At 45.0% G+C, this 12,302-nt stretch overlaps 1 protein-coding gene across 1 annotated transcript; it reads right to left on the reverse strand.

Moving 5' to 3' along the window:
• Positions 1-7,592: 7,592 nt before the first annotated feature.
• On the reverse strand, positions 7,593-11,909 carry LOC138369865 (caprin-2-like). Its single transcript, XM_069333608.1, has 5 exons — positions 11,762-11,909; positions 11,150-11,466; positions 10,989-11,061; positions 10,780-10,898; positions 7,593-7,843 (listed from the first exon to the last, which is right to left on the reverse strand). Exons 2-5 carry the CDS (start codon positions 11,464-11,466, stop codon positions 7,642-7,644), a joined length of 711 nt encoding a protein of 236 aa, XP_069189709.1. The 5' UTR covers positions 11,762-11,909; the 3' UTR covers positions 7,593-7,641.
• Positions 11,910-12,302: the final 393 nt, after the last annotated feature.

Here is a 12,302-nt window from a genome sequence, read left to right on the forward strand (position 1 = left end):
AGTTTTACTAATACAAATAGTCTAAGTTCCCCAAAATTATGCAAATATACCACATTTATTTCTATTTATAAAATAAATGAACTTGGGAAAACACTTCTAACCCATTTTAGCGACTAACTCAACATATAATGTATAAGTTTTATGTAAATTGAAAAAAAAATGAAAGAAGTTTTGCTAATGTTACTTTAAAATGAAAAAATGTCTTTCTTCACTGGATTCCTACGATGCTGCCATCTGTGGCTTAGGTTGACGGTTACCAATTTTCTCCAAAATTGGCCCTTACAGATAGGCTTATGCGCAGTCAGGTATGCAAGTAAGTAATTATCAAAAGAAGGCACCAAACCGGGAAGGCTATGTAGCACCATCAAATGTGCGGAATAATCAGAGCGCGCTAAATATCACCAAGGATGCCAATATGAGAACAGAAACGCATAAGGCAAACGATATCAAAAGTACCAAATTCACCAAGAATTCTATCAAGGGACAAGTGACCGTGAGGGACGGTCGGAAAGCAAGATACACGCTCGTCCTGGAAGTCAGGATATTCAACAAGGATATGCACGACGGTAAGAGAGACAATACAATTCGGACAATAAAGAGCTGGGCAGCGCTCCACTATGTGACCATGAGTTAAGCGAGTATGAGCAAGACACAACCACGCTAGAGCCATTTCCCACCGCCGGTTACGGTGGCAGGAGGAAGGTCATGGGGACACACAACGCTTAAGAGTATGCAGTTTGTTACCAACAACAGAAGACCAACAACCCTGCCAACGGGCAAGGATGGAGGCACGAATAACGGGATAAAAGTCGGAAAACGGAATACCTTTTCGGGAAACGGGACAAGAATGGATAGCCTCACTAGCGGCAGCATCCGCATGCTTATTTAATGAAACGCCAACATGGCTGGGAGCCCAGCAAAACTTAAAACGGATTTAAATTTACTAGAGATAATAAACAGCCAATGTTGAATCTCAACGACTACGGGATAGACAGGATTAAAGGACCTGAGAGCCATGAGGGCACTATGAGAGTCAACTACAATCACAAAGGAGGATTGACAACGAGAAAGGAGGAGACGGAGAGCATGGAGAATAGCATAAAGCTGCGATGTGAAGATGCTAGTCTCCGAAGGCAGGCGCCACATATAAGTGTGATCAGGAAAAACAATGGAGTAGCCCACACCGTCCACGGACTTAGACCCATCGGTGAAGATGGGAACGGAGCGGGAGTGTGAAGAAAAGTGCTCAAGAAAAAGGCGTTTCAGAACATTAAGAGGAGTAAAAGCTTTAGCAATGCGGGGTCAAGGATATGCAAAACTTCGGAAGGGGGACCCTCCACGGGGGCAAGGAAGGAACAATACGAGGAGACATATGAGAAAGATGAATGGAAAGAGAGACCTGTAAGCGAGATAGTCGGACAGAAAGAGGGTGGTGGTGAAGGGGTACAGGAACTACAGGAGAGGTAAAAGTCAAAGCACGACAGAGGCGAGAGGAAGGACGTTGCAAGGACCGCGCTAGATAGGCAAGACAGTAGCGATCACGGCGATCCTGAGAGATAGGAAACCAGAGTCCACATTCAAGTTGAGGGCAGGAGTCGAACGAAAGGCACCAGAGCTGAGGCGCAACTCAGCATGGTGCAAAGAATTCTAGACGAAGAGTACAAGATGCAGACGAGTAAGCAGGGTAACCATAATCGAGTTTTGACAGTACGAGAGAGGAATGTAAAGACGAATGTGCGCCTATCCGCTGCAAGAAGTATGGGACAAAACCTTAAGGAGGGAATGGACCTTAGAGCATTCAGCGCAGAGGTAAGAGATATGGGCTGACCAAGACAAACGAGTGTCAAAGAATAACCCCAGAAGCTTAGCAGAATCCTTGTACACAAGGGGATGTCTGTAAAGAGACAAAGAGAGACGAAGAATGACACGCTACTGAGTAAAATTCATAGCACAAGTTTTAGACGCAGAGAACTTGAAGCCATGATCGGTGGCTCAGGACGACACTGCATCAATCACAAGTTGAAGCCGCCGTTGAAGGAGAAGCGAATTATCACCCCGACAGCAAAAGATCGTCTAAGTATAGAGCGGAGAAGACGCCAGAAGGAAGGGAGGAAAGAAGACCATTGAGAGCAACAAGAAAAAGAGTAGTTCTCAGAACACTACTTTGGTGCACACCCTCATATTGCCGAAAAGGGGCAGAGAGAGTGGTACCGAGCCTCACTAGAAAGGAACGACGACAGAGGAAACTTTGGAGGCAGAGAGGGAGAATCCCACGAAGGCCAAAAGAATGAAGTTGGGACAGAATATTATACCGCCAGGTAGTGTCGTAAGTCATTTCCAGGTAAAAAAGGACGGATACCCAAAGCAGTACGAATATAGACCTCCACGTTCACCAGGAATTTTGTTGTGCCGCGGCATTCGCGAAAACCAAATTGAGAAGGTGAAAGGAGGTGATAGTGCTCTAAGAACCACATCAGACGAACGTTAAACATACATTCTATGAGCTGCAGACAACTCGTGAGGGCAATAGAGCGAATGTCCTTGGGGGGGGGATGACCCGAGAGACCCTGGTTTCCGAACAGTTAGGAAAACAGCATCGAGCCAGTCCTCAGGGACTGACAACGACTCCCAGACCCGATTAAACAGACTCGGTAAATACTGAGACGAGCACGGAGGGATATGTCGAAGCATCTCATAATGAATGCCATCGGAGTCTGCCACCGTAGAGGGCCAGGGCAGACTGGAGCTCAGAGAGAGAGAGAAGGGATCGTTATATAGAAGGTTGAGATGTGTACAGAAATCAAAAGGACGAGATTCAAGAAGAGGCTTACAAAGGAAGGAAGGAATGGGGGACATGAGAATCAGAGCTAATTGACGGAAAGTGCGTACCCAATTCGGTCGCGACCTGCAATGGGTCCGCCACAAGAGTACTACGGAGGTGAAGGACCGGCGAGACATCTGGAACGAACTTACCTGCTATCTTGAGGATACGCTTCCAGATCAGCGGTAGACGAGTTTAGGACGTGATGGTGGACACTTAACACATCCAACATGCACGTTTAGCTATTGGAAGGTCCTACGGGCCACCGCACTTGTCTTCCGAAACAAAAGAAGAGATTCAGTCGTCTGCTGGCGACGATGTTTCTTCAAGGCTGCACGATTCCAGCAGACAGCCCAAGCACAGTCCACATTCCACCAGGGAACGCACTTCCACGTTTCCCGAGTGGAAGAGCGAGGAGTAGAGCGGAGGGCAGCGTCGAAGACGGTGTCATAAAAAAGGAGGGCGAGAGAGAGGAACAATGGAGAGGTCGGAGATAATAGCATAGAGGGTAAAGAGGGTCAAGTCACCCTCGGCAAACTGCCACCTAGAGAAGGAGAGGGGAGGGTGAAAAGAGAAAAAGGAAACAAGGATGGGAAAATGATCACTGCAATGGAGGTCATCAAGAACCCTCCACTCGAAATCTAAATAAAGGTTAGATGAGCAAAGATAAAGACAGGAAAGGGAACGAGTCCTAGAGTCTAAATGAGTGGGCTCACCAGAATTCAGAAGAGACAGGGAAGAAGAGAGGATGAACGGTTCGAGAAGGCGACCACGGGTGTTTATCAGAACCTCGCCCCAAAGGGTATGACGACAATTGAAAAAACCTAGCAGGAGCACAGGCTCCGGCAAGGAGTCCAGTAAGCGTTTAAGATCAGTTAGAGAAAGCGGGACACTTCGGGGAGGGTGGGGGGGGGGGGAGATAAATGTAACAAACCGTGTACCATTTCCTCACAAAGGTACGAGCAGCAGAACAATGTAGAGGCGAAGGAAAAAGCAAGGGAACAAAGGGAATATCAGAGCGAACCAAGAGAGCAGAAGAGTTAGGAGCCGCAGCAACAGCAGGAGAGGGGGGGGGGGAGAGAAAGGAATAGCCGCGATAGCAACCAGGATGAGCACTAAGCATCAGGTCCTGGAGAGACAAAGGCGCGAAAATTGTGAAATCAGAAGTTGGAGTTCAAGGAATTTGGCGTAATAACCACGAAAGTTCTATTAAAGAATAGACATCGACAAGAAGAGAAAGGACAACAACAGAGAACAACGAAGAAACAAAGGCGAAAAGGGAACACAGCACGTTAAAAAAGCGCAGGTTCAGGGTCAGTGAAGTCAGAGTTAGGGGGCATGGGTAAACTGAGTAAAGAAGGGAAGGGAGGTGGAGGGCCGACCAAGGGTGGACGAGCAGGGTCTGGAGGGGAAAGTCGGGAGGGGGGGGGGGACAACCGAGGGCCCAGGACAGCAGCAGGAGGGGCAGGAACCAAGGGGTGCATCTCAGCAAGGGCAACAACCGAGAGGGGAGCAGGAGGCAAAGAGACCTCCATAGCAGGAACAGGGGGCGGAACAACTGAAACGGGAGGGGATGGAGTGAGTCCAAAGTAGGGGGCGAGAAAGAAAGCAAAGCTTTCTTACCCGCCAGGGAGGAGGGAGGAGAGGAACCAGGTTTACGCTTCTGACTCAAAGATGTCCCAGCAACAATGTACTGGGTAACAGATTCTAGGGTCTCAACAGGAGAGGGAACGAGAACAAACACGACGGCTGTTGGGAGAGCGAAGGACATCAGCTTGCACTGACAGGCGGCGTGGAGAGTTATTAGACGGAGGAGAAGGATGAGGATCGGAGGGAGACGAAGACACTGGAGACACGACAGACTTGGAAGAAAGAAGGGGAACCCTAGACAGAAGCAAGAGGGGGACCCTCTGGGACAGAATGCAAAGGAACAGAAGCGGAGGCAGTGGGCGTGTCTGAGTCCAAGACCCGGAAACGGTTGTGAGACTGAGGAAGGCGGGAAGAACAAGTTGAGTGCGCGCAACATGCAAGCATAAGAGACGTTAGCATAAAGGGGGAGACGGCGATCTTTGCGCCTCGCCTCAGGAAGACAAACATTCACGGTGCTTCAAGTTGAGGACAGCCGCCTCAAGCTTGTAATGTATACACTCACAGGTAGGGTGGGTCTCACCACAATTGAAGCAGCGAGCCTGGGGAAAAGTGCACTCCGACTTAGTGACCCTCGTCCCCACACACAGGACAGACAGTACTGGAGCAGCAGAGGACTCCATGCCCAAACCTCCAGCACTTATTACAGAAGCCTGGGAGAGGGAATGTTCTCTTGGAAAGAGCATTTGGCACCAGCAAGAATGACAGAGGGCAGAAGGGTCCTACCATCAAAGGTAATCTTCACAACCCGAAGAGGTTGACGGCGACGACCACGAGGGGGACGAGTAAACGTGTCTACCTGGAGGACAGAATGACTGGGCTTCGAGGATATGCCGAATATCATCGTGGCAGTCCTGTAGATTTCGAACACCAGTTGCAACATGGGGCGGGAGGAGAATAGTGCCAACACTGGCATTCAACCGAGCGTTCTTGAAGACCCGAACAGGGGTCTCACCAAGGCAGGATAAAGCAGCCAAGCAGGAGGCTGCATCCTGAGAAGCAGCAGCAACAACACGTGTACCGAGACAGGTGGGGTTGAAGGTAACAGGCATCTACAAAACCAACAAGATGCCTATGGAGGGAGAAATCGTCAGGTGTAGAATCAAGAGGAAGGAGATCAAAGTATTTGGCCCATGAAACGGGACCAAACAAGGCCTGATACGCATCAGTAGAAGGAATTGAGCTAGTGCGGCCGTGGCACGGACGGCATCGAGAACCCCTAGAGGAGCATAAAAGGGGATAAAAGCCACAGTTCTTACAACGAGAGCGAGCCTTGCTAGGGGACGAGGTGGTCACCACTGGGGGATTGTGGCTCGACCCTACCACAGAGGAAAGAGGGGAGCCGAGGGGAGTAGTCAGGTCAGAGGAGGAGCAAGGTCGGGGCCCAATGCAGCAGAGGCTACAGAGCCCGATCTTCCAACACCGACTCGGGGACTAGGTCGCCCACCCCACGAGCCTGAGAGGGTACAAGAAGAACATTTAAACGTTTAGACAAGAACAAACTTTCAGTCGCGAATGTGCCTCGCCTCCACACCCACCATGGAGCCATAATTAGTGGCAGGACACCCAACGAGAAGCTATCGCCGATCATGCTGGGCCCCCCCCCCCCTAGGGGCGAGTCTTTAGTATACGCCCCACAAACGCCACCTTAAGAACCGTCAGTCCGTCGAGATCGGGCTTTGTGACGAGAGGAGGATTGACAAAAGGTTCCCCTCGTTCTCTACGTTGGGCACTACAGTTCTACAGGCGCAAGTGTATGCCTCCTCAAACACCCAGGCGTCAAAAAAAGCCAAAAGAATCAACGGTACATGCACAAGGTCAGCGGGAAATGACAATCAGAAATGAGAAGAGGCCCCCCCCCCAGGAACCAAAACAAAAGGAAAACGAAAAGGCGTCTAGCAAAATTTGTAAGGACAGCAGCAGGAGCACAAGGCCACAAAGGGCAGGACCGGCCCATGGAGCATCACACTCTGGCAGCTGCCCCACCAAGCCCCCTCACGGCATCAATGAGCCCAAGAGGTAGGGGAGGATCAGATGTGCAAGTTTCATGCACCTTGCCTTATGAATTTATTTTTTTAAATCATAATTTCTTTTTTGAAAACTACACGTTTTATATGCTATTGTGTTGGAGTGAAATTTCAGTAGATACTTACGTTTGGTGTTAGAACATTAAAGTTTTGGAAAATTTGCAATTTTTTGTCCTATTTATGCTAGGATGCCTTTATAAACCAGATGAATCTTCTCGTACACTGCTCAAGGTCATCGAAATCCAGTTTTCATTTATTGCACATTTGAATTGTGTTCACTTGAAAGTCTGGGGCTTGGAACCAAGCGATACCACCCACCAGGGAGGCCGAGCACGGGCCAGTGCAGGAAGGGGTGCGTCGTCCCCAGTGGTTCTCCCTTTCTTTAAAGGGGGGGGGGGAATGGGGATTCCTACAGCTTCGTCCATTCTTCCACACTGGTGCATAGACCCCCCATTCCCCCAGCCTGGACACCCAACTATCCACTTAGGGCAGCCCCTCGCGGGTGATCCCCTCCAGTGGGTAGTCCGATGCCTAGGCCTGTACATGGTGCCCTTCAGCAAGTGAAATACCCAAACAGGGGCAGGAGAGGGGGGAGGCAAAGGTAACCTTCTCCGATCCCAAGGAGGTGTACGCGAGCCCTACGCCACAAGGCGACATCATTGAGGGACGCTACCTCATAAGCAAGTACACTCTACAAGGTAGAGCCCATTATCATTACACCTCTAGGTATCATGTCTGGAGGTGTAATGTTACACCTCCAGTGTAGAAGCTAGTTTTACCTTCAAAAGAAAACTAATCAAAACTAAAATAAAATGGTTATAATAACTTTTTTTTACTATAGAGAAGCGATATTATAGGGACTAAAATCCAATCTAAAGACGTACCATAGACGAAGCCGTAGGGGTAGTTAATCTATAGGACTTCTGCTTCAGATACCTAGACTTTTTCTATTCTAACAATATAATTTACAGCAGAGATAGAGAACTGCGTGGAAGGCTATCTAGGATGTGATCATGAACATTCACCTTTAATAAATTAAAAAAAGGTAAATGTTGGCACATTCCTAGCTTCAGGTATTTGAAACTTAAACATTAAAGATCACTTCAAACTTTATTCAGGAAACAAAAGTAAATATTTAAGCACTCATTACACACTGGAGAGGAGGAAGCCAGTGAAGGAAGTGTACGACTCATTGCCGGGGTGTTCATATATGGCGCCCTGATGCAGCTCTAAGGAGATTTTATCCATCGCCTTCAATGCCAAGACGACAGAATTGGAGCCATCTTCAAAAGTAGTTAGAGTTCCATATGCTGTCACCTTGGGCATACCATTCAGTGTTAAAGACATCCTGGGTAGGAAAAATCAAGTTAGTTGTAATCCTATATAGATAAAAATTTAAATGTTCGTTTGTTCAAAATCGCTAATCTCTGAAAGTTCTTGACCAATTGCCTTGAAATTTTCATACTACGTTCCATTGGCATCCAATTGGGTTTTTATATACATTATATATATAGGCGTCACGTCGGTGACTGATTTTTTTTTTTTTTTTTTTTTCTTTTTTCGTGTGTTTTTCCATGCGAGGGAAATCTTTAAAACCCCTTTACCGATTGCTTTGAAATTTTGACAACATTGCATTTGAATAGGAGAGTGTTTTTATATACCCACTTTAGACATGCCTCACCTGTGACAGGAATTTTTTTTTTTAAACGGCTCCATCTGTAGGATGCAAGAGCAACACCCTGTAATCTCCGAAAATTCTTCACCAATTGCTTTGAAATTTTGACAGTTTCATTCGAATACATGCGTTTTATACGTTTTAATATACCTACCATTTAGATGCCACACCTGTGACAGGTAAAAAACATGCTTTTTTTTATCAAACAGCGCCATCTGTTGCATGCAAGAGTAACATACGATATGCAAAAAATATATGTTACATTGCCATTTCAATGATTGATTGCATATGGATACATTGGGATTTATTTTCATTTTTAATTTAAATTGGTATTTGTCGTCCATTTTGTCCTCCAAAAAAATAAGTGTTTCACAGCTGGAAATGTGCAACAAACGGCTATGAATCCACCGAGTACAACGTTAACTACACGTTATGTCAAAATTACGAGTTTGCGAAAACACTCTTGTATTCGGAAGCGACTACGTATTACATGAAAGCCAGTAGAAAATCATTTGAACGACGCAAGCAAGATAAGTCTACGGACAGCCTGGCATATTTAAATAAACTAAGATAAGCAGACTGTACACCATTCATCTCAATCAAGATGAATGCTTCTTCCAATGCTGTTGGTAAATGTGCCTGGTCCAATGTCCTTCCAGCAATTGAGATTTGTCAAAGGCATTACACATGCCACTTTCTGTAGTGCATGTCCAGCTCTGAATTCATTGGAGAACGACCGACACTGGGATGTATGCATTAATGCGCGTCCAACACGGCACATACAATTCAAATTCGTACATTTTTTGCAGTCATTGACCGCTTTCTCTCCATCTCAGTATGGGAGAAATATAAATCTCACATGGCTGTAGATATTATCCGTCGAATAAGCAAGGAAAATTAAATTATGAACATTTATTTCATAGGAAAAATCTACAACGAAGCATTGATAATCATCTAAGGTATTTGCTTAGAAATCATGAACAAAGTCCTCAATCAATTTGAAATGCCATCACCGAATCTATCTGCTGCCGCTTTGTTCGATGTAGAATTGCGTCGTGAACAAAATTACAACTCTGGTTATTCGTTTTATGTGCACTCAAATATTCCTAAGCCAACTCTTTAGCGAAAAGGCATTTACAAATAGTTTAAACTGTCAATTACAGGCTTTGAGAAATAATTTAAGATGCGCCAAGAGGAACTGGTAAAAGTTTCCCCAATTAGATTGATTCTGGTAGCATTTCGATCCCAAAATGGCATAACCTTGGCTCTTGCATCATCCGGAGTAGCTCCAACACTGCTACCAGGTAGAAGAACTGCCATTTCGGCTTTCAAGTTGCCATTGAACATTCAATTCATTGAAACTCCCTCGTGCAACATTTCGAAAGGATCCGGCATGGGAAAAGCATTGCAGAAATGCAAACTTATTTTGGAATGATTGTACAATGGCCCATAGAAAAGCTTGAGGCTCTTGATCGACCACTGCAAGATTTGCGTGGAAGCATCAGGCTATTTGGAAACTATATGGCTTGCAGGAGATTTCGGGCAAACATTACCTGTAATTCCTCGATTGACACCAGCCGACTAAAATGCTCGACTGAAATACTCTACTTTGTGGCGCCACAAAGAAGTTAAATTTAACTACAAATGTGCGTGTCCAGCTGCAAAACTATCCATCAGCAGAGATATTCTCGCATCAATTTATGGAAGTAGAGAACGGAAACATGCCGGTTGATCTGACCTCAGGACGAATTTCATTGCCTCGGAACTTTTACAATTTAGTTACGTCAAAAGAAGGATTGGTTGAAAAAGTATTTCCCAATATTCAAACTAATTATAAGACTCACTATTGGCCGAATGAACGAGCCATTCTTGCTGCCAAGAACAAAGACGTCTATGAACATAATATTACTCAGTCTAACATCCAAAGCAAGGCAGTCACGTACAAGTCCGTCGACAATTTAAGCAGATGAAGCGGTTAATTATCAAACAGAATTGTTGAATTCACTATCTGACAGGGATACCATCACATGAACGTCAACTTAAAATCTGCTTGCCAATCATTTTGCGAACATAATTTTGCGAAGTATTAACCAGCCAAAACTTGGCAAGGTGACGCTCCTTTCAGTAAAAAAAAAAAAAAAGGAAAAAAAAAAAAGAAAAAAATCAGCAACGCTGCAGAAGCAACAATCTTGACAAGAACTTTCAAATATGAAGATGTCCTCATTCCTCTCATTCCTATTATTCTATTATTCCAACTGATATGCCATTTCAATTTAAGAGATTGTAATTTCCAATTCGATGGGCGTTTGCAATCTTCAACAAAAGCTCAGGGCTCATCTAGTATTGTGCAGTTATATGTAAACACGGATTGCGTCTCACATGGACAATTATATGTCGAGAGCTCAAGAGTCGGCAAATCAGACACTATCTTCACAGACTAACCAAAAATATTGTATTCCCACAAGCATTGATAATTAAACATTAGAAACGGGCGCGTTCTCTTTCCCCATTTATCCAGATTGAGCCACGGCAACGCTTTGTGTGTACAGCTAGTCATAAATAAAAAAAAAAAAATTGAAATGCCCCAAAAATTACAAGTATTAACTCACGTGAAGTCACTGGCATTCGCTCCTATAGCGTGGAATATGAAGAAGTAATGTCCGTCATAGGGAGCAACAAACTCGCTGACTGCTGGATCCCATCCGGCTCCTGCGTTAGTCAAGACGTCCTGTGGGTAAAGTTTAAGTAGTTTCTGAACTTTACACACCAAGGTATCTTTTAGATAATACAAAACAGCTAAGCCAAGCTTCCTGCTTACCCTGAAGTGAATGTGAGCGAAGGCACTAAGTCTTTCTGTAGCTTTCGTCACACAGAAGGCCACTCTGCGACCACTGGGGAAAAATAAGTGGATTATCTATCAACAATTCTGTAATATATGTACATACAAGGTCAATGCTGCACAAAGAAAATTCTACTCACGCAATTACTGGGGTGGACACAACTGGAGAACCGTCCGCTGACGCTTGCCTGACCTTCACAGTGTGGGCAGGTTTGGGAGTATCCGTCTTATTTGATGTAATATTTGTAGATGCAGTCAAGTTTACAGCGCGTGATGCTGTGGTAGCATTTACGGTTGCTTTCCCAAGGTCGGCAAGCTTCGTGGGTTTCACAACGGTAGTATTTAGAACCTCTAAAGTTGCAGATTTTGTTAATGTAGCAGGAATGGCAGTAGTGTGGTGTACACAAAGATGGATCACGGCCAGGAACGCCAGCATCACGTACTTTCTTCCCTGCATCTATTTATACAATCCAACACGAACCATTAATAGTCTTTAGCAATAACTGGAGGTTTTAAACTATATGGGGGCAAGATTGTTTATTTTGATTATGTATCATAGGTCTTAAAATTTCACATTACTCAAACTCATCGATAGTAGCATTTATGTGTACAGACAATATACCACAATACATTAACAATTAATGTAAACCTTCCTAAGACCATACACATGTAGCACGCCTCATTAAATTTGTTTACCTACTTCAACCAATCACTGGATTCTTAATACCACGAACGTAATCATTTGTACTTACTATCACGAGAAAGTCTGAATCACAAGTACAGCCTCCTCACACGAAACACGAAGCAATAAGTAGAGGAAAACTTAAACCAAACACTTCTCACGAAAACAAGAGTCAGAATAATCAAACGGCCGGGAGTGTCAACCCTTGTAAGCTCGTAAGGGTTGACACTCGTAAGGGTTGCATAGCCATTAGACAGGAATCTCCAGTACGTCACTCCGCCAAGCTGGCGGCTGGAGTCAACAACGCCACCTGTTGACAGAACTGACAATTAGGATTAACAGAAAAATATTTCAATCCGTTTTCTAAGGTAATTATTTATATTATATACTAGCTGTACCCGCCTCGTGTTGCTGTGGCTGAACCTGGTTTAAATGGGTAAGAAAGAAAAGAGAAAGTGCAAGGTTCTAATTTGTTTAATATAACAATGCTTGTGGGAAAACAATATTTTTTGTTGTTCTATTGTCTGTGAAGATATAGAGATTGTCTGATTTGCCGACTCTAGAACTCGCAACATATAATTGTCCATGTGAGAAGCAATCCGTGTCTAGAT

This window comes from Procambarus clarkii, chromosome 30 (genome assembly GCF_040958095.1).
Source record: "Procambarus clarkii isolate CNS0578487 chromosome 30, FALCON_Pclarkii_2.0, whole genome shotgun sequence".
Classification (NCBI taxonomy): Eukaryota; Metazoa; Arthropoda; class Malacostraca; order Decapoda; family Cambaridae; genus Procambarus; species Procambarus clarkii.

What these genes read in the sequence shown, in the direction of transcription:
- LOC138369865 (XM_069333608.1), bottom strand. Translation starts at nt 11,466, where the DNA reads ATGCAGGGAAGAAAGTACGTGATGCTGGCGTTCCTGGCCGTGATCCAT. An exon ending in GTGTCCACCCCAGTAATTGC is followed by an intron (nt 11,062 to 11,149) that starts GTGAGTAGAATT and finishes ATTTTTCCCCAG; the next exon opens with TGGTCGCAGAGTGGCCTTCT. An exon ending in TCGCTCACATTCACTTCAGG is followed by an intron (nt 10,899 to 10,988) that starts GTAAGCAGGAAG and finishes CTTTACCCACAG; the next exon opens with GACGTCTTGACTAACGCAGG.